Genomic DNA, 27704 nt, shown 5'->3' with positions numbered 1-27704 from the left:
TCTTGGAGCAGTAAGAAAAACTGTTCTGATTGTAGAAAATGCTTTTCCTTACTGTATCATAACACCTACCTACAAACAACTATTTATAAAACAAAGCCAAGAGAATTGCCCTTTCTAGAAGGAAACAAATCTCTGGATTTTCCCCACCTCTAATTCTAGTTTCATGATATCATCAACCAGGGAAACCACAAGAACCTGGGATTTCATCCACAAATGAGAAGCCCACTGGTTGCTTTGGTTGTTCTAGTCATTGAACACTCCAAAGCATGCTGTCATTCACTCCTTGGACCAAGAAGGCCAGGTGAGGAAGATGTGTAGAAACCTGTTTCTGTGTGAAGATTGAGTCATACAGGGGCTCTCGGGAAACTACAAGCCAAGTCAGCCTACTGTTTCCATCCTGACAGTAATCCTGAATGCTTTCAAAAGGCCAGCAGAACTGACTCTGAAAACATCTCCACGACTTCATGTGGAACTTTAGAAGAGGTCAAGGGAAGCTGTGACACACACCCAGTTCCAGGCAAGCAAACCAGAGGCCATAAGAAAGTAGCAGAAATCACTGCCATCCACATCATGGTCATCTTAGACCTGCCAGTAACCCAGAACTGACCTATTTGTCCAGGGTATCAAGTCACTTATCCTACCTGGAGAAAAGGTGCAAGTATGAAATACCAGAACCAATGCTTAAGAAAACTGCCTCTCGAAATTTCCATGGTTAAGTGACAGTAAGTTCATCATTATAACTGTGTAGATGTTATTGTGGCAAGAAGCTTAATAGTGAGCAGCAGGGATGTGAGACAGAAAAGAGACCCTTTAGTTCTCCGATTCTGCCTTCCACCTTGCTGGCACCCAGCAATTCCCATGCAATCATCCAGGCCACCTGAGAAATAGCATCATCTGAATGTCAGAGCCAGATGATTCCTGCTGCCTTAAGTCTAATCCCTTTGTGGCCTGTACGTTTAAGGATGCCTTGGTGACTATTTTCTCTCTATATTCAAACTCCTTTCTCCAGTTTCAAGCCAGTGAAATTTATAAAGAAGTCTCTGGTTAAAAAACAAAATTCTGTAGAAAACTAGTATCCCAGCATATACTGTCCCCAGTAGCTAAACTGTACTACAGATGAAGCAACTAAACACCCCCTCCAAATCACACATACAGCTATTGCTGAGACACTTGAGTGTATGTTTCTTCTACCATTCACATTTGACTCCCTTCATGTGCATTCTGTCTTCCGCTCAATCAACAAATCTGCCGACTTTGTGTTGAGTCAGCCTCAAGTTCTTTCCTATGGTAGATGTCAAGCACATAGATTCACCTCAGTAGAAGGTGGTCCCAAGACTTGATGGGGGCTCTTGGGGTTACACTGCTAGCAAAAGTTGACTTTTAAAAGTAACATTGTTGCTGTTAACATTGCAGCCTGTGGGTCTTAGGATACATACACTAAGCACTGCTGCATGAAACCAACCATGCCAACCCATTTACATTTTTTGCAGGTTCTTGAGTGCAGAGAGAGAGAGAGAGACAATATGCACCACTGAGAATGCAGATGTTTTGACTAGTATGGAATTATCTGGATAGAATCGCTCCTCACCCTGTTATCTTGTTTACTTATAAAATGCATTACTTCCTCATTACTTTGCCTAAGGTGACTCATTTAAGACTCAATTTTCAGCTTCTAACCTATAAACCTGAGTTTACAGCAGCCGTCCAAAAGGTTGTTGTCGAGATGACAATGAGGGAAGCCAGATACGAGGCTTCAAGTAAATGTTCAATTTTAGCAATTTTCAAGTTCCTTTCCCAGGAAGCAGCACTTTGTGACTTACCCCTTGTAAGACTTGAAAGCTGTCATTGTTAGGAGGTGGGTCTTGATCTGGATCAACACCAACTCTAAATGTCATCAAGGAAAAAGACAAGGAGAAAAAACAGAAAGCATTAGCTTGGCCCATGGCAGCAAATATCTTCCCAACGCAGAAGGAGTGGTTAGCTTCAAGGAGAGAAATCCAATCATGCAGAAGCAGATCCACACCACAGCAGATTGAGAAGAGTCTGGGGTTATAAGTACTCATGCCCTCAGTGAGGTGTCTGGGAAATATGCTAGTAGCTTTCCATTTGCCTTCCTATACCAATTGGCCCCTGCTACTAAACCAAGGGTCTCTTCTGCTTGTCTGCTTCCTCACCTCTACCATGAACTGCTTTGATGACCACAGTACTTTTTGTGAAATTAGACAGGCACATAAAGAAGCCAGGGAATGATCTGTAGTAAACACCAGCATGGCCGCCATTACCATTTACTGTAGTCTCTTTATTGCCATCTTTCCACTTCTCCATCCCACATCTTACTTCATGACACAAATGAAGCCGTGGCATTAATACATTTCTTCTGACGTCTTATGTAAATGCCTGTGTATGTTCACATGCACATATCTGTGGATGCTTGTGCATGTGTTGTGTTTACATGTACAAACACCTACAAACACACACACACACACACACACACACACACACACACACACACACACACACACACACACTGGTAGACCACAAGGCAAACAGGCATCATTCTTCAAAAGCCATCCACCTTGTTCTTCAAGACTGAGACATTTGCCCTAGAAATTACCAATTAAGTTATACTGGCTGGCCAGCAAGCCCAAGAGATCTGCCTATCTCCCCAGTGCCAGGATTACAAACATGCACCATCATATCCAGCTTTTGACCACAGGTTCTGAAGATCAAACTCAGGACCTCATGCTTACACAGCAACCATTTCACTGACAGCCATTTCCCCAGCCTTCCTTCTCCTAACTCCATTAGTATTAATAATAATGAAATGTCTCCTTTACCAAACCTGAGTCTGACTTCTTTGAATCATCTTCCTAACTATGACCTAACTTTTGGACTTCTTCCCTTTACATCACCAGGTTTTATCAAGAATCTTCTTAAACTTGTTTAGCCATAACTCCCACCTTTGATATCTGATCCCACTGCCATCTCCCAAATGATATCTGATTCCCATGGGCTGCCTTTGGGAAGAACACCTCCTGATATTTCCTCTTGGCATGTTTCATCCATAATTCCCTGTAATTCCCATCCACTGCAAAATCCCACCACCACTGACTCTACCTCACTCATAGTGATCCTCACTAAAGCCTACCTTGTCTGCAGTATCATTAACTGAGGTCTTGGTATACTTTTAGTTCTCATATTCACACATCCTCCCTATCAAAGATGAGCAGAGAACTCATATATTTGAGAGCAACTGAAGATTGTATATATAGATATACAGAGACAGACAGAGACAGACACAGAGCGAGACAAAGAGAGAGAGACAGACAGACAGACAGACACACACACACACACACACACACACACACAGAGAGAGAGAGAGAGAGAGAGAGAGAGATACTAAATGGCAAAAATTCACTTACAATAAATTACTGAGATGCACCAGGACAGCTGCCCTAGCTTTGCCATATGCTACCTATGGATGCATGCATGTTAAGTCTTTAGAGCCATATCTTCCCTATTCTAAGGCAGAACATTATGACACAAATAACAGAGATAACACAGAACAGTGGGAAAAGAAAAATAGCCATGAAAATCCTGTACTCCTTTCAATCTCCCAGTATATCAATTATTGAACATTATAAAATACAGCAGAACATCACGCTTTCAGCAGCCAGGCCATTATAAGCTTGAAGAGGGAAACCTTGCAACCTAATAAAAGGATATTTTAGTCCAGCAAGCAGAAACTGTACTGGACATACAAAGCTGCAAATGCAAACTTATTTTTTGTTTTCCTCTTCTTCATCACCAGTAACACCTGGGATCTTTCTAATGAAAAGAGACTTCTAGAAGAAAAGATGCATGAACCTCTACTTAAGAATCTGAAAGGCCTCCCAAAAAGTCACCTAAGATCTTTAGGGCACACTGACAATCTGTATGAAAATGGCTGGAGGTAAAATTGCATCCAGAACTTCTAACTGTTCTTCAACTCTCACCTGTTTTGAAGAGCCCCTTAATATATAATCCACTAAAACATCCTCTACATAGTGCTCTACAAGGTATCCTTGGTGGCATCTATAAGGCCAATAGAGAGGAGTTTACTATTAGACCTTATGAAGCAGCACAAAACTACTTTGTACCAGAGAAATCTACTGAAAGTGAGCTTCCCGGTGCAGACTCAGAAGAGCAGTATCTCTCAGAATGGTAAGGTAACATGTTTGTCCTCAAACAAGCCACAGAAAGACTCCTAAATGGATGGGGTAACCAAGAATATGACATTTCAGATCTGCCAGTAAGAATTTCTCCTCTCTGCACTCAGGATTGTCAAAAAAAGTTTGCTTCTTAAATGGCTTCTGCATCAGTACATGTAAAGCAAACTAATTTTATATGAGCCTAGATGAAATAGGAAGCCCACAGGGAACACTGTACCGTCTCAAGGAAAATAAAATTAAATATAATAAAAGATACGAAAGGAAAATCAGCTTTAGTCCTGTAATCTTTACTACAAGAAGAAAACATTTGACAAAATTATTTTGTTTTGTGGACACAGAGTAGCCTATTTAGCCTTGCCTGGCCTGGAATTTACTGTGTCAACCATGCTCTGAACTTGTGGTGATCCTCCTGCCTCTGTCATCTGAGTTCTAGTAAAACTTTAAATTGATTTTGTTTTAAAAAGAACTACTGGTAATAGCTAAGATTTATCTATATTAACTCAAATCACAGAAATACTGATGGAACTCATCATTTGCATTAGGTCTATGTGGCCAGAATTCCAAACAGAGCATAAAATACTATACTCAAAACACTTTATGGTAAACTCCAGAAATTAGAACCATCTTAACTTCACCACAAACTCATGACATTCACAATTTGTTCAGAAAACCTGAGAGTCCAGGTCTATGCACTATGACAGAACTTTCTGCAGTGTTCTTTACCCGCAGTGTCCAGTTCTAGCACCTGCTAGCCATGTGTGGCCTCTGAGCACTTGTGGTATAGTTATTATGAGTGAGAAATTACATTTTACACCTTGGTTTTTAGCTAATTAAAACTTTAAATAACCATATATAGACAATGAGAGTATAGGTTTTCAATCAACCCTGACTTTGGCCAGGTTGTCACACTGTCAGCACTGTGCTTTGTCCGTGCTAACACCCAGGTTCTTGTTAAGGTTCTGTAGGGACACAAGTTCAAATCTACACAAAAGAAGAAACTCTCTTGAACTGAATACCTAGACACTGAAGAGACTGCTTCCTTTATCCATACGTGAAATAAATTCCCAAACCCTCTATGTTTCTGTATGGAGACAACTCATTGTCTTAGAAGAGTGGAAGAAGCAGAACTAGAAAGTCTTCATGCTCTGTCCTCAGTGCAATTAGTAGTGAATGATTTCACTGCTGGCCCATTCATATGGTGGCAAAAGATCACTCTACTGATAACTTTTTAAAATGGATAAAGAAACTGGGCATTTTGACACTACAGGGACCTGAGGTCCATATTGTACAATAGCTAAGTGACTAAATAGAATGTCACTAATAAATGGGCAGCTCTCACCAACATTTACCTCCTAAAAGGATGCAACAAGAAACGTATAATAACACTTTACAGCATTTTTGACAAAATGACCGTTTGCCTCCGGTCATAATGAAACGTGAGAAAAATCCCAATTATAAGATGTTTTGTTAAGTAACTATTCAGAATACTTTAAAATCGATATTATAAGAGAGCATGAAAAGGGGATAAATTGTGACAAGACAGTAAACAGACATGCCAATAAGCATACACGTTTGTTGGGTCTTGCATGTGGAAAATTCATGTCACTTTTCTTAGGTGCAATTCCACAGGAGCTTGAGCTCCAGAAGCGTTTAGGAGTGGACCTGGGACACCCGACTCTAGAATAAAAAACTGACAAATTCTAGTGAACTGCTGAGTGCGAGTTAATAACAGAGTAGTCAGAGCTCCAGTCTTTCTTTTTGGGAGGAAAACTTAAATCACAGTTAAGAATATTTAATTATACCTTAGGTAAAGATGTTTCAAAAATACATCAGGCTATTTTCCTATTTGTAATTAATTAATACTGATAATTTATAAATTCATTTTATTTCAGGGTCTGAAAAACACAAATTGTAAAGATTCATAACATGGGGCACTAGAATTGGTAAGTACAGGACAAAGAAAATTTTTCTTCTTCATAATTTCAGAAATAGTTTTGCTGAAATTGTTTTCTCCGAAAAGTGACGGGCACAGAGAAAGTCTTGAGTTGATGAGGTGCTAAGCAATGCAGCCATATTTAGATCCAGTTGTGCCACTCTGTGGTGACTTGAAGCTCTAGAGACAGTCCTACTCAATATCTGATTTCCTCACCTATATCAGTGTTTTGTGTGGAAAATCCAATCTTCACTGGAGCCCCTTGCTATCTGCCTAATGTCTGAGATGTATAGAACCTAACTGTACAAAGCCTAAGGGAACTGTCTGGCTCCTCCCAGTCTGACTCATGGGGTCTTATGGAAGTACCAACTACTAATATAATGTGCTAAGGTAGTAGAATTCAAGAAAGGAAATAAATACCTCCTTTTCAGCTTAGCGTGGCTTTATAAATAACTCCAGGAAGACAGATGGGGCCATGACACAAGGGTTGTTCTGTATTTTCCCGATTTGAGGATGTTTATTTTAGAGTGACTTAATTTATTTTCTGGCATTTGGAAGGGCCAATCCTCAAGAATGACACACAGTATGCCGGGATTCCTAAAAAGGCCTCCACCCTTGGGGCACAGCCCAGAACCAAACTGATCTCTGTGAATAAGAATATAGCAATGGGCCAGGACACTTGGAATGGTGCTAAACAGCAAGTAAGAGACAGACACAGGCTTTTGATTACAGATTCAGAGCCCCCTAAGACTTAGCTTTTTCAAATTGCTGGTTTTGGCAACTGTTTGAAATATATTTATCTCCTTGTTATATCTGGGATGTTACAAAAACCTTAAGCTTTATTATATCATATTATATTTCAGCATCCAAATACATCTGGGGGAGTACACTGCAACAGACAGATCAGTCCTTTCCTCCAGAATGAACTCAATTACCCTTAGGTTCATGAAGAATGAGACAAATGTAGAAATTCTATGCCAAATAAGAAAAGGAAGAAGTCAAACAGATGTGTTTTTTCTATAATAAATAAATACACCAAAGTTAATAACTTTCATTCTAGAACAATATCTCATCTACTGTGGTTAATGGATAAAATGCCATGAAATCCCAGAAAAAAAATCTGTTTTAGCTAATACTTTTTTAAAGGAAGTTCTGGAGATTAAATCCAGGGCCTCAGGCACATTAAGCGTGCATTTCACCACTGATAAATATTTCTAGAAACCAATAATTTAAAAACATATGAATAATCAAAGTTCTTGTTAATCTGAGAAATATGAGACATGAATATTCAGATAAATCTTGAGCATCAAATTATAATCTGAATTCGCTTGTGTCCCAAGTAGTACTGGCCTAAAAACTTCTTCCTTGAAGGTAGGATACTTCATTAGAAAGAGTTCTTCTACAGCTCACCTAGTAAATGTGTGTGTATGTGTGAGCATGTGTGCACATGTGCACGGGCATCCACACATGCACTTTGCAACAGTAATAAGCATGAACCCAGTGAGATATTTCAACATTTCCATGAATTTTATGCATGCCATTACAGAATATATCTGGGCTGTATTTCAAGACCCACACCCTACTTACAGATATTGTTTCCTTCATCTTGTCTTTTTTTCCTACTATTTCTTTATTCTTATTTCTATCATCACAGTATAGTTTAATTTTGTAAGTTACCTTAAAAACTTATTTTGGTTTTTTATTAGATACTCTGTATTTACATTTGAGATGTTATCCCTTTGCCCCCACCCCACTCCCATCCCCCCACCCCCTCCACTTGTCTCCACAAACGTGCACTTTCTCCTAATCACCCCTTCCACCCCATTGCCTTGGCATTCCCCTACCTTGGGAAAATGTGCCCTCCCTGGACCAAAAGCCTCTTCTCACATTGATACCAGATAATATTATCTTCAGCTACATATGCAACTGGAGCCATGGGTCTCTCCAAGTGTGCTAAATTCCTTCACCCAGTCTTTAGTGAGAAAAATAGTTTCCACGTTCTGAGTTCAAGCCAATTTTGCAATGAATAGACCAGGAAGAAACCATATTATCTGGAGATCCAGAAAGGCAAGAACACTGGATGTTCTTCTTTTGCTCCAATATCACCACCCTTAAACACAATGACATCATACACAGTTGGATGTAGGCCAATAAACAAACTGTTAGTGAAAACTTCATCATTTTGTTTACTTTAAAAATGTTCGTGTAGGGCTGGAAAGATGGCTCAGTGGTTAAGAGTACTGGCTGCTCTTCCAGAGGTCCTGAGTTCAATTCCCAGCAACCACATGGTGGCTCACACCCATCTGTAATGGAACCCAATGCCCTCTTCTGGTGTGTCTGAAGACAGTGACAGTGTACTCATATAAATAAAATAAATAAATCTTTTAAAATGTTCATATATCATCTAAACCATTGTGAGAAATTATAGATACACAAATATATACTTAAAAATACATAACACTAAGGCACAGCCAGCCGAGACAGGAACCTAGCCTAACTGTCCTCTGAGAGGTGCCATGCAGAAGTCAATGGAAACAGTGCAGAGACCCACAGCCAAATATTAGATGGATCTTGGGGAGTCTTGTGGAAGAGTCGGGAAAAGGAGTGAGAGACCTGAATAGGACAGGACTCTACAGGAAGACCAACAGAATCAACTAGCCTGGACCCATGGGAGCTCCCAGAGACTTAACCACCTATCAAAAAGCTAGTGTGGGCCGAACCTGTGCCTTACTGCACTTATTTGGCAGAAGTGCAGCTTGCTCTTCATGCAGCTCCTCCAACATCTAGACTGGAAGCTGTCCCTAACTCTGTAGCCTGCCTATGGATCCAGTTCCACTAACTGGACGACCTTGTCTTGCCTCAGTGGGAGAGGATGAGCCTAGTCCTGCAATGACTTGATGAGCCTTAAGATGTGACTCCCCGAGGGGGCTCCCCATTCTCAAAGGAAAAGGGAAGGGGGAAGGATCTAGATAAGGGGTACTAGGAGGAACAGGTGAATATATATCCCAACACTGGCACTTAATTAAGACCACGTAGCTATCCTCTAGTCAAGGATGAAATATTAAATTCTAGTTCTCTGCATTAATTACAAGCCTTATTTAATAGATCAGAAGCAGGGCTTTCTAGGAAAAGTATAGGTGTCTCTGAAAATGAGCTGAATTCAGGCTTTGGGGTTGAAAACACATGGTTCAAAATGTGGAAAGAAAGCACATAATTTCAATAACATTAACACACAAATCAACGTGGAGGAAGGACAGAAAAGAATTATTAGAAATTATTTTCCTGTTGCCCATGGGGTAAGGATTGGGTGCAGTCAGGAAGGAAAAAGCAAACAGCATAATGAAAAATCATTTGAGTTAGAAGAGAGAAACAAAGCCAGTGGATTATTTTCTGAGTAGTCCCTGTGTCACCTGAAGTACTGCCATCGGTGCTCATTCTGGTCCTCTTCAGAGAGCTCCTCCACACCAACTCTGGGCAGCAGAAGAAGGAAATGTGAATGTGATAGGACAACACAGCTCCCAGGATTTATGGCATCTCCCCTGGACCATGCCTGGAAGAAGGGCTATCTCATCTTCACCAAAAAGTCATAGTCCCTGTTTTGTTCCAGTGCTGAGGATGGAACTCAAGGTCTTGAAAACACTAGGTAAGTGGCAACCATGGAGCTACATAACTATCTTTGGTTATCCCTATTATCTAAAATCCAAGAGCAGAGAGGTTGCTAAATTTAAAATAACAGTGCTAGAAGCTAGGTCATGAGAAACAACTGATCATGATGTTAAGCCTCGCAAAACAAAATACAATAAAATCAGACCAATAAGTGTACAGTATATAACTTAATCTACAAATAATTCTGGACATCATCTGTTCCATAAAATAAAATATGTTCATATAAAAACAGAAAATTATTACTAAACAATGAACATATATTTAGAATATGTGCATATTTTATAGCTAGTTAACAGAAAGCACTATATTACTATATTACTGAAAACACTATATTACTGAAAATCAACAATACTTATAAGACAAAAATAGCCAATTTTTTTCTAGATAAGCAAACAACATTGTTCACCTGAAGCCCAGGAACCCAACTCTGGCTCTTCTCTTTTCTTTGAGGTCACTGGCTTGATGTGGCCTTTCACTTTCCTTAATGATTTCTAGACTATTCAGACAACATTGAACTCCACCATCCTGCTACAGCATGGCTTTGCAAACCCATCACTATGAACATTTAAATCCACAATTATTCTCTGTTGGGAAACTATTCCCTTGTGCATGCAGAATGTTTAGTAACATCCCTGCCTTCTATTACAGAATTCCAACAGCAACTACCCCCTCTGTCCCAGGAGATAGACCTTTTTGGCTAAAAAAAAAAAGCAGTTGTTTTTGGTTTAAAATATTTTCAGATGTTCACAGCTGTTTCCCAGGTAGAAAATTGCTCTTAGTTAAAAACACTGCACTAAATTATGTGCTCTCAATGGGGTAATATAATTCTGTGGGTGTGAAAACTGGTTCTTGTGGAATATACATAAAACCAACCGCCTAAAATGCACATTGGATAAGTTTGAAGCCATCCTAAGCATTATAAAACACAAAGAACATAAAGATATGGCAGATCTGTGGTACTAAAATTTCACTGCGGTTATAGTGTGTAGCTTTTGCTACCCGCTTTAAGCTCCAGATGGACCATGATACCAGCCTAGGTTCCCTCAAATCTGCAGATGAAACACACACACACACACACACACAGAGAGGGAGAGAGAGAGAGAGAGAGAGAGAGAGAGAGAGAGAGAGAGAGAGAGAGAGAGAGAGAGAGAGAGAGAGGCTTATTTTTATATGCTTTAGCTCAATGGCCGGGCTCCTCTAAGCTGTCCTGGGCTATCATTCCCTTCTTTCACTCCCAGCTCAACACCCAGATCTGCCCTCAACTTAGTTGTTTCTAATCCCCTGCCTGCTACCCCAGGGCAAGTTGGGGAAGTGGCCAATGGCCACTCCACCCTAGACCTCACATGTCTGGTGGTTTTATCTTCCTCTGAAGCAAGGTTAATTCTTCTCCTCTTCTGTGTCTGGTAGCCTGCCTGCAGGAAACTGGAAATCCCACCTATTCCACCCAGCTCATTGATTCCACTAGCATCTTTATTGATTGATCATGAAAGTTCAGTGTTCACATGCAGATCCTGATCAAGGCATCACAACTATCCCCTATAGTTAGTTGATAAAAATGAGAAACATTGTAATAGACAATGCTCAAATTCTCATTATATTGTATTCTTTGGAAAATGCAAGAGACCATGACTTGTCATAAGGTGATACTTTCAATTAATTACATGGTCAGAATGAAAATATGCCTTAAACCATAAATTACTATAGCAAACAACAGAAAAATAAACCAGGATTTCTTGAGTGTAAGATTTGTTGTTGCTTGAGTGATTATAATAATAATATTAATGACAGATAATATGACAGCTAAAATTTAGTGAGTCCATGTGTCAGACAAATATTGAATGAGAAAATGCTTTGGGTGTTCTGGATGTAGTGGTAACACTGGGGATAGAGACCAGAGCTTTGCACATTCTAGGCAAGCATTCTGCCACAAAGTTGCACCCCTTTTCCCCTAGTACAAGAATTCTTCATATTTACTTCTAATTACATTGTATCACCATATTATGCTTGTCACTATTTAATTGGGAAGAAAACTGAGAGTTGGAGGTAAAATGATTTGCCCACACTCATAAAGGTAGGAATGGTAGAGGTACCCTTCTAAGGCAGACCTGTAGACTTAGGGACTCAAGTTCTTCCTGCTAAGATACTAATTCTGAGTATAATGATACATCTTAGAAAATATCAAGACACAAATCCTGTTATGTAAAGAGCCTGAGGTTTCTTCTCATCTGCATTCCTTATGTTATCTTGAAGAAAATGTTCCCAGAATGTCTCAGCATGAAAGGATTAACATCAGAGAGTTTGTACTTGCCCTTAAATGACTATATTACTTCCCTGTGGGCTGTGAAGGTTACTTGTTCGTTTACCTAGCTAAATGGGTGTCCTTTCACTGCCTCCCTACCCACTGTGCTCCCAGAAAACAGCCATCATACCACCACAGTGTGCCTGTGATCACAGAAATTCATCTGTTGAAATAATTCCATGAGCCCTCTAAGTTGCCAAAATTATGCCCTTTGTAAATAACAGCACTTACTCAAGAAACTAAGAAGAATAAGCAGTTTATATCTTAACTAAAATATTTGAATATTTAAAATATTACATTTTAAAATATCAATCATCAAATATTAATTTAAAATGTATAATTTGGGCTTATTATGGACACGAGTAACCTGGGTTTGGAATTATAGTTATACTCATATTTTTCTTCATAAACAGTCTTGAAGTTAGCAATGGTCAAAAAAATCTGAACTAACCAGGGATGGGGGCATATTTAATCCCAGCATTCTGGAAGCAGAGACAGGTGGATCTCTGTGAGTTTGAGGCTAGCTTGCTCTACACAGTGAGTTCCAGAACAGCTAGGGCTTCACGGAGATGTACCCCCCCCAAAAAAAAGGAAAGAAAGAAATTACAACTAACATCTATTTATAGAAGAACTGTAAAATCTGCCTTAGTGCTACTTCTGAGCAACTGCCTATACTCATCAGCAGTTGAAGAAATAAGGAACAAGTAAAAGAGTAGGCCCTACTTGAAAATTATCCTACTAAGTTCACAGGGTTCAAAATACCATTGTGAATATCAGGGGGTTTCTGAGTCAATTTAAAATAAGAACTAGGTTACAGAAATACTTGAGGTCACTAAGTAACAGCATAAGCCACAAGCCAAGAAAAGCCAACCATTCTCATTACCTTATTTTGGAAGGAACTTCTTTTGGTGCAATTTATGTAAATGTCAGTGCCTACACTTAATCATTACTAACACATCTGGAAAAAATATGAGTGGGCACCATATATATTTTTCAACAATAGTAAATATTGCTTCACTTGGAGTGTGTGGTTGAGCTGAGAAAAAAAAAACAAAAAAGGGTAGAAATAAAATACAGGAACAGAAATCAGTAAAATGAAAATCAGAAAATTGGTAAAATAAGTGGAATAAACAGGTAATAAAAACAAACAAAAATGCTTATATGACAAAAAACACCCACCAGCCAGGCATAATGGGATACACCTTTGAACCTTGCACTGGAGAGACAGAGGCAGGTAGATCTCTGTGAGCTCTATGACAGCATGCTCTACATAGTGACTAACAGGACACTCGGTGCTACATATGAGACCCTATATCAAAAAAAAAAACAAAAACAAAAAACTCTCTTCCCAAACCCCTAGGAAGTCTGAATTTTAAAAAAAAGGAAAAAAAATATACATTATTATGAGCAAAATGTGAAATAATACTACTAATACCAATACTACTACTACTACTACTACTACTACTACTACTACTACTACTAATAATAATAATAATAATAATAATAATAATAATAATGAAGTAGATATCACTGTAGACCCCAGAAACATCTAAAGAACAATCAGAGAACACTGTGTGTCCCTAGCACAATAGTTAGGGTTACTATTGCTGTGATGAAAGACCATGACAAAAAAGCCAGTTGGGATTCTTCTCTTCTTTCTGCACAGAAGCCTCATCTCTTCTTACTCTTTCTCCTCTCTCCCCATGGTAACTCCTGCAGCCTCAAGCCTTGGAGCCAGTGAGCTCACCCAAAGGCAGCTTCTCAATAAAGCTAACTTTAATATAACCTAAAAATGTTTTTAAAGAGAAAATTGTGGAGGAAAGGAAGTATTTAGATTACACTTCCATATTGCTATTCATTTCATCAAAGAAAGCTAGGATAGAAGCTTAAACAGGACAGGAACCTGAAGACAGGAAACAATGCAGAGGCCATTGAGAGGTGCTGCTTACTGGATTTCTTTCCCTGGCTTGTTAAGTTTTCTTTCTTCTAGAATCTAGGATCACCAGCCCAGGGATGACACTGTCCATAATGGACTGGGCCCTTACCCCATTAATCACTAGTTAAGAAAATGCCCCATAGTCTTGCATACAGCCTAATCTTATGGGAACATTTGCTTAACACAGGTTCCCTCTTCTCAGGTGACTTTAGTCTATATAAAGTTGACATAAAATTAGCCAGTATACTATGAATAACATTAACTTGACAGTGCATATCAAACTGAACAATTTCATAACATATCACAGTTCAGTTAATATGAAATATATAATCTAAACAGCTTCATTAAATGACATAGTTTAAAGATTTCTTAAAAGAAGTCTTATGGCCTAGATTGTTTCATTGAAGAAGTCTACGAGAAAGTAAAAGAAAATAACTAAATACATAAAGAAGAGTAGAGAACATATCCCAATTTATGTTGAGGGGCCACATTAACCTGATTATCTAAACCAGACAAATGCAGTAGAAAAAGGAGAACACAAAAATTAAGCAAGAATTTGCTCATAGAGTTAAGCATTATTCAAATAACATAACATAACCATGTAGGGTTTATTTCAAGAAAGCTAGATCAGTTCAAAATTTGAGAATTTGAGAATTGATCACTGCAATCTACCAAAATAAAGAGCTAAACAAAAAAGCAACTGATGTCAAAAATAAATTTGTTAAGATTTGCAGGATGGCTCAGTGGATAAAGGCATTTCTTGCCAAGACTGTTGAGCTGAGTTCCATCCCCAAGATAAACACAGTAGAAGAACTGACTCTCCAAAATACTGTCACCTGTCCTCCACATGTATACAATGGTATGCATTCCCTGCCCCCGAATAAATACAATGTAACTTTTAAAAACTAAAAAAAAAATCAATTAAGTAAACATGAGATCGATATTTATTCAAGCTGATGATGAACAGCTACAAACCTTAGAAGCTATGATGACACCCAATGAGAAAAAGCAATATGTCTCTGTTAATGTTAGGAGCTGGGTGACAACATCCACTAACAGTACTTTTATTAAACATAGGACTGAGAGTCAACCAGAGCAATAATGCATGAAAAGAAAGCCAAAGGCACATTGGTTGAAAAGAAGAAAATGAAAATATTTCACTTTGCATACTGATGCAAATAATCCAGAATTTTTTATCAATGTAGAAAATCCTTAAGACTACACACACACACACACACACACACACACACACACACACACACAAACACCTCCTAGAACTAAAAAAGAAATAAGCAAGGTGGCAGGATATAAATCTAATAAAACTTGCACAGCATTTTTATGTTAAAAATGACAAAATACTAATATAAAGAAACAACGGAAGGTTAAAATAAATCGGGAAGCATACTATATTCAGAGACTGGAGGACACAACATGATGAAGACACTGAGAACTCTAGTTGATAATATGCAAAAGCACAGCAAGATTTTATTTACTTTTCTTTTACCCATTTTTGAGGCTTTGTACACCTCTCTGTGTATACCTCTTAGGCTAGCCTAGAATTCCTGCATCAGCCTCCTAATTGTTGAAATTATAAGCATGTCTAGCTACAGAATGACTTTTTCTAAAGTTTATATGAAATAAAACTAAAATACCTACAATTTTGAAAGAAGACGAGGACGAGGAGGTAGTGGTGGAAGCAATCTGTCTGCCAGATGCAAAAGCATATTGTGTAACTATAACTCTCATTTTTTGAAAATCAACATAAATCTGTTGCAGTAAATATTAAAAATGGAGGGTTTACCTCTATACTGGCTCCTGAGGTCTCACTCCATGGGCATTGCTTAGTATGGAGCCAAACACACAGACTTTGTCACTCCATCCATAAGCTACACTCTCCATGCAATTCCCTTCCCAGGCGGTTAGCTCCACCCATCCTGGTGCTTTTGCCCCCACATGTTTCTTTACCCCACTGCCCAGCACAAACTTGACTCTAATGCCTGATGGCTTTTCATAAATATTTATATATTACATTCTCAATCCACAAAAACTCTATACCATAAGATTACATCAAATGAACAAAGATACAAACTGCCCTTCTATATGAGATAAAAGACCTATAGAATCCCTTAAAATATTCATATTTACCTATCCCCAATGAAGTCCACCTGGATCTAAGTCTGCTTTCACTAGCTCCATCTTGCTTTCTCCCTCCATCTTTGTTCCTCTTGCATTTTCCTACCTTTTCTCCGCCTATTCCTCCACTGTCCAATCATGTATCGACTTAACATAAATCTACATAAATCAATGAACCACAACCAAATTTTGTGATCCCCAGGTACATAGATAACTTATTTCTGACAAATGATCAAAGTATTTCAATGGAAAACCATGGTCTTTTTATTATACCACAACTAGATAGCCAAAGACAAATAAGACACAACCTTCTACCTCATTCAAACATTAACCAAAGGCAGCTCATAGACTTAAATGTAAGGTATAAAACTAAAGGTGTTTAAGGAAATAGCAAAGAAGAAAGTTTTAAGAGAGTTTGATGATTTCTTTAGGCATGGCACCAAAGATATGATCCAAAAAGGACAGATGGCAATTCTTCAACATTATGACTTCTGCCCTATGAAGACTCTACCAAGATTTCAATACAAGAAAGTGCAAAAATTTTTACAAACCATGTTATCTTACAAAACACTAGTATCTAGAATAAAAACATTTCAAAACTCACCAAAAACAACCATTTCAATTATAAAGTAAACAAAAGACTTGAACAGCTAGTCATGAAAGAAAAGATGGGAGTAATAATAATCACATGAAGAGATAGTCAACATTATTAGCCACAAAAGAGATGCAAATTAAGACCAACATGAGACAGTACTACCTATTAGAACTGGTAGAGAGAGTACTGGTGAGGATACCAGGAAACCAGAGCCTCATGTGCCAATAGTAGCAATTTAAATGGTAAAGCCACTCTGGAAAACTGTTTAGCAGTTCCTTAGAAAGTTACTCATTTGGTATCTTATATGTCAATCATGTTCTGGAAGCTGTATAATAGATATATGAATGCCCACATTAATATAAAAACTTATCCAGAAATATTCATTGTTGCTTCATTTATAATAATCGTAAACTAGAAACTAACCAAATGTCCTTCAAAGTGTGAACAATTTAAACAGACTCTGATACATTCATGTCAGGAGTATTATCCAGAAATAAAAGGAAACAAACTTTGACATATATAATGACCTACGTGGATCTCGAGGGTATTATGTTGAATGGGAGTAAAAGTCAATCTCAAAAGATCATAGATTATTTGAGCTCTATAGTTATCAAAATGAGAAAATTAAGGAGACAGAGACCAAATTAGAGGTTGCTGGAGTTAGGGAATGGTAGGAGGTGAGTGTGACATAAAGGATAGAGCTAAGGATATCTTTATTTTGGAACAATTTTATAGCTGAACACAGTGGTGCTTGCAAAAGACCTAGATGTAATAAAATAGTATCAAACCACACACATAAACCTACTTCAGTTCCTGGTAGTGATATGATACAACTATGTAAGCTGGGATCACAGGAAACATACATAATGCATACCCTGGACTCTCAGTTCTATAACTATTTTAGAATAAAAAATATGCTGAATAGCTTTTATGCTCTGAAATATTCTGGCTCACATATGAAAGAAACCTGAGTGATATTTCCTCAAATTTGATAATTTAGAAAAACTCACATGACATTATCAATGAAGAATAGTGAGGTCGAATCTTTTCTAAGACACAAATAATAACAAATTTTGATCACTCATGCCCCAAAGATTGATTTTTATTTCTTTATGTTATCTATGGTTGATACGACAAAATTATATGGAGAAGGGATTAAAAAGTAAATCCTATTTTAAAAAGTGGAATAGAAATATTCTAGGAACTGTGGGTTTTCTGCTCAACAACATTGCTCACTTCTTACCATCTCCATGATAAATACAAATATCACAGACACTAAGAAAATAAAATCTTATTTATTAACTGTCTGATAACAATACTTCTTGCTTGAGAAGTCTTTTTTTCTGAGCACTAATTATGCCCAGAGGGTAATGCTTTGTGTACAGTTGACCCTCTATATCTACAAGCTCTGTGTCTGGAAATTCAATCAATCCAATATTTAAAATATTGCTTATGTACTGAGCATATAAACCTTTTCTCTTGTCATGATTCTCAAAACAGCATGGTAATACAGTTGTTTATATTACAGTTATATTGTATGAAATCTCAAAGGCTTTTCAAGACCATTTAAAGTATTTGAGATGATAGGCATGGGTTCTGGACAAATACTACCCCACTTTTATAAGAACCTTAAGCATCTACAAGGCTTATTTTCCATAGGGAGTTCAGGAACAACATTCCAAATGCCCAATTATACATTCATTCATATATTATGTTGCATGTTCTGTAGGTAAAGAAGGGATTAAAGAAGTTAGATCATGGGGATGTGTTTCACTGGTACAGCACTTGCCTAGCACGCTTGAAGCTTTGAGTTCTATCACCAGCATTAATAAAGTCAGACACATTGCCTTTGTTCTTAGTTACATGATGGTGACTTATAGTTTTTAATGCATCTTTGAAGTCTATGTTTTCTCAATTCCTGGGAATAGCAAAAAGAACAATGAGAGGCCTGGAACCTTTACACAGTTTAGGAATCTGCTTTAAAGTACTCATATAAAATTACACATAACTGTGAATGTTTCCTGAATACATAAGTGAATTTTTATGAATGGAATGAGAAATTAATTATAATAGACTTCAAAGTTTTCAAAAACTCATATAGTATATATAGTATTATAGCTATATAGTATTATTCAACATAGCTATTATTCATATAACATAGTATTATTCATATAGCTATATAGTATTATTCAATATTTTCAAAATCCCACAATGCATATAAATATTATAGTGTCTGGGGAAGTTACAAAATTGTTTATTACCTGTCTAAATAATTCTTGATACAAGATGAGCACCCCTACTCCAAAAATCTGCAATCTGGCATAAAGTAACTTCACAGGTCACTGAATGCAAAGACTCTCAGGGTCATACAGGGTACACACTGTCAATCATCTGTCTTGTTCTCATGCTGCTACAAAGAACAAAGACAGTACCATCTGATGTGTCAAGTTGAAAGCCACATAAATATATGTTCTTTCTCCGGGTCTATATTCCAAAGGATGGACTGTGTTTCTTAATCTAACCCTTAGTATTAAAACTAGGAAGTTGAAATTCTAAACACTCCAAGTGTTATAAGGAAGGCAATTTTTAGCACCACAACCCTTCTTACAGATGGACAGTGCTGTGTATAAACCATGGCAGGACTTCCTGGAGTCCAGTCCTGCCTCATCCTCTCAGGATTCTATGACCTAGGGCAAAATTGTTGCTCTGTGTCTAATTTCTCAACTCCAAAATAGACTGCATTATCTCCACTATGGGGATGTTGTGAGAACCATCTTAATATATACACATGGAGATGAAAACAGCAGCAGCAACACAAGTATTAGTGAGAATCCTGATTATCACCAAGAAGCCCCTGCCTTGGTTTGCAAACAGAGACAAACTAGCCCAAAAATGGCATAACTGGCAGTAGCCAAACACAAGATTCTCTGCCTACCATCACCAATCCCTTCCACCTCAGGTGGAAATGGCTATTCTCTTAAATCCTGCCTTTCTCCTCCTAAGTGTGTAGGAGCTTCAACTGTCTTTGGCAGAGGAGGGAAGGCAAACTGAAGATCAACAGAGAAATATATACTGCCACCTTGTGGCTTTTTAGAGAGTGACTCTTCATGCATTTGCATTACCCAAGTGCCTAGTGGATAGGTCATAGTCACCCTGTGCAAACTACAGCAGGTGGCCAGAGTACGTCCTGCACTACAGAATGCAGAGGCAGAGTTTAAACACTTGGATGCAGAGGGCCCTGGGGGTACTCTAAACATAGGGCCTCCTTTCATGTTGAGGTAAACTGGAGCTCAAAGACATGAGGGATTGGAGATCGGCCATTGTTGAGTCTCTGGATTTCTGTTTCAATTGGTGCATTTTTGACTATACAGTAATGGTGTGGGACACAGTATGGAAGTCAGACAGCCTTTATAAAATAAAGCTCCTGAATCTGTGTATGGGGACAAGATCCTGTAAAGTTGATGCTTAGGAAGTAGAGGCAGGAGGGTCAAGGGGAAAAAAAAAAGAAACTCTGTCAACATCCTTCTAAGTTGCAGACCATACACAAAAAAGATGTCCCAAGGCTATGACAGATAAGGGTTACATAGAAAATACTATCTCTTTTTCTGCCCAGAAGCAAGAAGAGGCATGGGGTACAAATGCCAAGAAAGAAAAAACTCTATTTGAGTCTTTTAATTTCTGGCTAAGGAGCTTCTACTTCTGGGCCCGGCTTCCATCAGAAAGAAACAGGAAACATCACCAGGGCTACAGGTCTGTTCCCTTTTCCTGTAGCTTTAAGGACTCTTCCACAAAAGTCACTGCCCTAGTCAGAGCCAGCTCATTCCTGTGTATACTGACTATTTTAATTTTTTTTCATTTTTAGAATTTAATGACAATTTGTATCCTGTAAAATCTCTATACTCCAAATTTTAATTAAAAAAATACATTCCTAAACATACAGGTTGCTTAAACCAAAAGAATAAAATCGTTCACAAGTACAGCACGCATGGTGCTTCTCAATATTCTGAAGAATAGTGACAACTGACACCTTCAGACACAAAACTGACGTGGTTCCAAACTGACCTTATATTGAGCCATGACAGCATGGGTGTCGTGCCTCCACCGATGACCCACACAGTGAAGAAGACAATGAGCAGTGTGGTTGTGAACATCATCTGCCGGGCATAGGATGCAGTATCACGGATGGCCAGTGCAAATGCCATCGCTCCTCTCAGACCTGTGGGAACCAAACAAGAAGGTCTTTGGGTGATTTCGGGACATGGCAACTACTCCTCAAAATTCATTGCCACATGTGGTGGTAAAAACTCTAGCCACATGCTTTGGGAGCCAAGATGTCTAACTCAGGGAGAATCACCTTAGAAGTGTATGTTCTTTGCAGCTGGCTTTCACAGAATTTCCAGTGTGAGAAAAAAAAAACAGCACCTTCTAGAACACTAGCTACTATTACTATTTAAATGTTTCTCTTGCCAGTGAGTTGAAAGAAAAAGGAACATGCATAATAACAAGCTCGCTAAGTCTTCTATCCAAATACCACCCTGTCAACAGAAATGCTGGCTCAGTATGAATATGTCAAATGCACACTTGTGGAAAACAGGGTGGTATTTTTCTTAGCAAAGGAGGGGGTAGCTCACAGAATAGTGAAAAAACTGGTTGACCTGAAACAGGTTTTTTGAGACAGGGTCTCATATAGCACAGGCTGACCTCAAATTCAATATTTACCTAAGCATGTTTAAATTCCTGATCCCTTTTCCTCCCCCTTCTTAGTCTGTGATTACAGATATGTGCTACCAAGCCCAGTTGATTATATTCTAATCATATAACTGTTTGCTAAATAAAATTTTTATTTTCTTTATATATCCATATATATATCTGACTCCATGTATATATGTTTACCTGAAAACATCATCATGTGCTGAAAATTCCAGCCAATCTTATGCCTCCGGCCCAAGTTGAGGAAGAAGGAGAGTGGGTAGATATGTGCAGCCCTGCCCAGGAAGATGGCAACCTGACCACCAGGTGAGGTTAAGGAGACACACATTTCCAGGATGGCATACTTCAAAACACTCTGATAGACCATAATATTTTAGCAGCTGCCAAAGAAGCCAGAATACCTTGGTTCCCCCTGCAACAATCTCTCAGGAACAAAATGGGAATCATTTGGTCAACGTTCCCACTCCTTAGTTCATTAATTCCAAGCTTATAAACACGTAACTTTTGAATTAAACTGAACTGGTATTGGCAGAGTCCTTAGTTTCTCAAAGAAAAAAAAATGAGCCCAGAAATAATCTAAAGTATCATGGCAGGAGCTCGGACTAAACAAAGCACACACTATGTTGGGCTCTATTGGAAATAGAATGACAAGGAAAAAAGGAAGTCTAGATTCGAAGTGCAGAAAGTTTGCTGGGAAAGAGCCAGCAAGCTTCATTTGCAAGTAAACATCAGGGAGTTCAAGGCCCAGGGAGCACCAGAAAATTAGAAGTGAGGAAACTGGTATTCTTACCACAAAGAGACATTCACTCATACAAATGAACGCAGAGACAGTTCTCTGCCTATGTAGCTTTACTACCCTTTGGGAGTATAAATTGTAGAAAAGGATGAATAGGAAAAAGGAGTTCTACTGTGCAAAGCAAAGAATTCAGGGAAACTGGGTATCTTTTCCTTGCCAAGTTTAAACAGCACCCAACAGAGAGAGCTGCACAATCCCCTGGTCAGAGAAGGAAACTCAAGCAGGAGCCAGCAAACAGAGAGCTTCCGTCCAGCTATGCACCAGCTGCAGGAGCCACAGCTGTTTCAGACAGAAGCCAGGGCCAAACTATCTTCTACTTCCTCCAGGGTAAAGTGTAAAGTGTTTTTCTGCCTTTTTGTTTTTTCTTTCTTCCTTTCCTTGTTTGATTTTGCTTTTGACAAAAGGAAATGGGTAGTGCTTGTAAAGCACATTCTATCTCAGAGGTGAAGGAAAAATTCTCAAGTGGTCAGAAGTTTTTCTGGATTCCCAGAGGATGTGGCTGACCCAGCCAACGGGCCCTGATCCGTAAACAAAGCCCTCCTCCCACTATCTCTTCCAGGATGCCATGCAGGAAATACAAATCAGAGCAACATGCCAAGTCTTAGTGGAGAAAACTAATCCCACGGAAATGAAGCTGTTTCTTAGTGCATGTGGGAAGCCACTCAGTGAGAACCTAACTAGGATTCTGGCACTGTCACTATCTAGCAGCTAAGAAGGGGCAGCCCTACACTCTTGCACATGGAACCAAAATCCAAAGAAAAAGATTCCTTCTAGAAGAGTTAAGGATTCCCATGAGACCTTGAAAAGGCAACAAATAAATAAATAAATAAATAAATAAATAAATAAATAAATAAATAAATAAATAAATAAATAAAAAAGCAATAGGAACAGATCTTAGCAGCCCCAGAAAAGTTACTTCAGTGACAATACTACAACAGTATCTAAGACCACAGGAGCAAAGCCCTCAGCTGCTGAGCCACTGCTGAGCACTCACATCCCTCCTCTCTAACCCAAGCACCCAAAGTGTCCTGCTTTCCAAACACTACACTCCCAAGGGTTGCAGTAAAAGAACTAGGTGTTTTATCTTTCCTTCTCCTCTCTCCTTTTTCTTCTTCCTTCTCCTCTCCCCTCCAATAATATCAGATTTTATCTGTTCTTTTTTCCTCCTCTCTTCCTCCTTCCAAACTTCCTTTTCTGTTTTAGAAATACAATCGAGTCTCTCCTAGCATCATCTGCCAGAGCAGGACAGCTTAGCTGAAAGCATGCTCACTGTCTATACACACACAAGGCTAGGGCTACCCAAGCTAGAATCTGCAGCTGAGATCAAGAAGAGTGGAGCCTTCTAGTCACTCAGATCAGGGAACTGACTCTGTTACAGTTGACACGACAATATTATATCAACAATAATTCTGCAGACTGACGTGGTTATTGACTTTTAGATCTAATCAGGACAGAGCTCTACAAAACAAATGATTGCCCATCAAACACTAGCTTAAAACATGAAATGCCAGAAAAAAGACAGTCCCTTGAAATCAAATATATTCAGCTTTAGGAAGCTCTCCATTCCCTATTCAGCTGCAAATATACTGAACTAGAAGTGCCCCAGCTACCCATTCAAATCAGTCAGTAATCCTCTTAGTGATTGCTCGCCTTTCCCAGCAGAGGTCACTTCCCTCTACAATGTGGGACAGGAAAAGGATACAAAAGCTCCGATGATGAAAATGGGACTGAAAACGTGTTTCTGGAAGGTGAACAGCGCCAGGCCCATGTAGGAGAAGATAAAGTTCTCTGCCAGGAAGTGTAACACCTCAAAAAGCTACATGAAGAAGGAAAAAGTAGGCTGTGAACATTGTACTCCTGGCTGCAGTCCTCCTGTGCAGCTGGAAACCCAGCAGGCTCACGGGCCACTCTTACCTGCTTGCTTCGACTTCGAGATTCTACTGACAGGTTGTTATATGTGTAATGGGCTTGTGTAATCCCACAGAAAAGGACAGCTACAACACCTATCGAAAAGAGTTTGCAAAAATCAGTGGGAAAGAAGAGACGAGGGGAAAAAAAATCTACTGACATGAAAATTTATGGCATGTGAGCCTTACATAACTCCCAAACTCTTTCCCTCCTCCTTCCCTCCCTCCCTACCTCCTTTCATCTGTCCTTCCCTCTTTTCCTCTCTCCCTCCCTCTTTCTTACAGGCCCTGCAGTAAACCTACCTGTAAACCCGCAGGCTTCAGCCAGGAGAAAAGTGCTCCAGGACATCAGGAAAAAAAGCGCTGTCTCCAGCAGGGGGAAGCAGTGCAGCTTAGTAAACTTGGTCACGTCAGCACCAGGTTAAGGACAGCTCTGGACAGGGGCAGCAGGGACACTTAAGATCCCCACTCTTTTAGCTCTGAGATACGGCTATTCCCTAAACCTTGTTAGAGAGTCTTATCTCTTTTTTAAAATGTTAGTAATGTTGGGATGAAACTCAAGAGCCCAGAACATGCTAGACCACCACTTATTTATTTATTTATTTATTTATTTATTTATTTATTTATTTATTTATTTTAACAATTTCATACATGCCCAATTTCCCAGAGTTTTTCTCAGATTCTTACTTAGGAGCTCAGGCATCGTGTGTGACCCATATGAGGTAGTACCACAGCTCAACAGAATGATCAATCTAAAATTCTTGTCTGAAAGAAGGAACTGAGAACTTTCTCTTTGCAAACCTAATATATGTGTGTGGCAAGACAGGAGCCAAAAACATTTTTTAAAAGGATATTAGAGCAGTAACAACACCAGTTACAGCTCCCATGGTAAAAGAGCCACTAAATATACCTAGAAAAATGCCAACTGACTTAAAAAAGGCAGCAGCATCAAATGTGTGAGTGTTTAGTCCTGCTGGTTGATAGGCAACAATAGACCTGTAAGAGAGAGGGGGGTTAAAACCGAACTAGTTTTACAGCATGGTACACTGAGCAGGCCCCACCCTCCTTCACTATTTTACTTTCCACAGTCTGGTTACCTGAGGTCACCTCAGTCTAAGAATATCAAGTAGCAAATTCCAGAAATAAACTATTTATAAGTTCTAAATTGTATACTCTTCTCAATAGCATGATTAAACCCTGAATTGCCTGGCTGAATATGCTCATAAGATGAATCATTACTCTGTCTAATATGTTTACATAGTATATGCTACTTGACTATTACTCCCTTAGAAATAATGCATTGAGGTCATCAAGACTTCAGCACTTATGTTCAAACGACCTTTATTTTACTTAATAATGTTTCCAAGGAGAAAGACTAGTGTTGCTAAAATTTTGGATCTGCCAAAGAGAAGTCATAAAATGTCACATGTAAGTAAAAAGATGAAAATACAATTAAGCATAACTTTTAAAAATTAAAATACATTATTATAATTGTTCTACTTTATTATTAGTTATTTCCAACTTTCCACTTATCTAATTTGTGCACTGAACTTTATCACAGGTACATATTTGTTTGTATGTATGCATGTATGTATGGGAATATCATAAACAGGGTTCAGTATCATCAGTGACCTCAAGCATTCACTAGCAGTCTTAAACTTTACCCCTGGAGGATAAAGAGGCTCACTGTAACTGAAAATATCAATAAACATATAGTTTGCCAAGCACTGCCCAGAGAAAATACATTTAATTTAAGCTGCAGCTGCCATGCTATACTGGCATCAGCATCCTGAATGCTGCTGAGGGACAGAGCTAGAAGCATTACCTTGCCCCCTCCCTCCACAGAAATAGTTACTTACGAAGACAGTACAATGGCAACCGCATCATTCAGGACACTCTCTCCAAACAGAAGAGCATAAAGATCCACATCTGCATGCAGTTCATTAAAGATTGCCAGCACAGTCACTGAAATGTATGCCCAAAGCACAGAGATTAGTTTTGGTTCCTGCTCTTAAACTATTGGTTCCAGATTTATAGAAGCTATTTTATATATTAAGTAGGACATGGTGATTTGGTAGCCAGCAACAAGTCAAAGACAGATGATTTGTCTGATGGGAGGAAAACTAGTAAACCTAGGTGAGGTTTGATGTGGTCATGAGTCTGATGATCCCTGCACCTGAGAACAATACTGCGTACTCCCTCCAGACATCAAAAATACCGTATATAGAATTGGGGTGGGGCACTTTTGTGGGTTGGCAAATGTTTAAAAACAGAAAACATACAGAGCTAAACAAAGAATTATCAACCAAAGAATACCAAATGGCTGAGAAGCACCTAAAGAAATGTTCAACATCCTTAATCATCAGGAAAATGTAAATCAAAACAACCCTAAGATTCCACCTCACACCAGTTATCACAACTAACCATTGAACTGAGAACGGGGTCCCCAATGGAGGAGTTAGAGAAAGGACTGAAGGAGCTGAAGAGGTTTGCAAGTCCATAGGAAGAACAACAATAATAACCAACCAGACCCCCCAGAGCTCCCAGGGACTAAACCACCAACCAAAGAGTACACATGGGCAGAGCCATGGCTACAGCTAGAAATGTAGCAGAGGATGGCATTGTCTGGCATCAATGGGAAGAGAAGCCCTTGGTCTTGCCAAGGCTTGATGACCCAGTATACGGGAATGTCAGGGCAGGGAGGCAGGAGGGAGTGAGTGGGTGGAAGAGCACCCCCATAGAAGCAGGGGAGATGGGATGGGGGTTTATGGAGGGGAAACTGGAAAAGGTGATAATATTTGAAATGTAAATAATATAATCCGATAAAAAAAAGAACAGGGTACATGTATGCCAGTGAGCCTTCTTGATATACATGTTCTTACAACACTGATTCTATCTCAAGACATAAAAACAACTTCTGTTCAGCCTGATTCAACAGGTTATACAACCGGGAAATGTTTGGGTATAGAAATTTTTAAAATGTCATATTCTACATAATTTATTGCATGAATTTTATTTATGGTTCTTCATGCAAAACTTTGATCCTAGTAGTTTACTATTATATAAGAATTGTCTTTTTTTAAAAATGCAGGACGTCAAGTGGAGGGATGGGGTTGCCATCCCACAGTCAAAACTCTGACCCATAATTGTTCCTGTCTGAAAGAACTGCAGGGATGGAAATAGAGAAGAGCCTGAGGGAAAGAAGGTCCAGGGAAAGGCCCAAAAGGGGATCCAGCTCAAGGTGAAGCCCAAGGATGACACTATTACTGAGGCTGTGGAGCGCTCACAAAAAGAGCCCTATCATGACTGCCCTCTGAAAGATCCAACAAGCAGCTGAAAGAGTCACATGCAGATATTTGCACCCAACCAGTGGACAGAAGTTGCTGACCCCTGTGGTTGAATTGAGGAAAAGCTACAAGAAGCTTATGAGGAGGGCAACCCTATAGGAGGACCAGCTGTCTCAATTAGCTTGGACCCCTGAGATCTCTCAGACACTGGACCACCAACCAGGCAGCATA

General features: G+C 39.0%; 1 protein-coding gene across 2 annotated transcripts in view; it reads right to left on the bottom strand.

Annotated features, from left to right (window-relative positions):
- Positions 1 to 27704, bottom strand: part of SLC9A7 (solute carrier family 9 member A7) — a gene marked incomplete at both ends in the record, with an annotated part of 163209 nt that overhangs the window by 24765 nt on the left and 110740 nt on the right. The window contains 9 exons of one of the 2 annotated variants that reach the window (XM_080909638.1): positions 1821 to 1884; positions 9555 to 9614; positions 20836 to 20989; positions 21667 to 21778; positions 23982 to 24095; positions 24194 to 24282; positions 24490 to 24595; positions 25041 to 25182; positions 26046 to 26151. In XM_080909638.1, coding sequence (XP_080765764.1) covers positions 1821 to 1884; positions 9555 to 9614; positions 20836 to 20989; positions 21667 to 21778; positions 23982 to 24095; positions 24194 to 24282; positions 24490 to 24595; positions 25041 to 25182; positions 26046 to 26151 — 947 coding nt within the window. Of the gene's footprint in view, positions 1 to 1820; positions 1885 to 9554; positions 9615 to 20835; positions 20990 to 21666; positions 21779 to 23981; positions 24096 to 24193; positions 24283 to 24489; positions 24605 to 25040; positions 25183 to 26045; positions 26152 to 27704 lie in introns of both variants that reach the window. The other variant, XM_080909639.1, reaches the window with a different exon arrangement.

Source organism: Micromys minutus (assembly GCF_963924665.1).
Source record: "Micromys minutus genome assembly, chromosome: X".
Taxonomy (NCBI): domain Eukaryota; kingdom Metazoa; phylum Chordata; class Mammalia; order Rodentia; family Muridae; genus Micromys; species Micromys minutus.
Note: the sequence above shows the minus strand (reverse complement) of the source record. Positions and strands in the feature narration are given on the sequence as shown.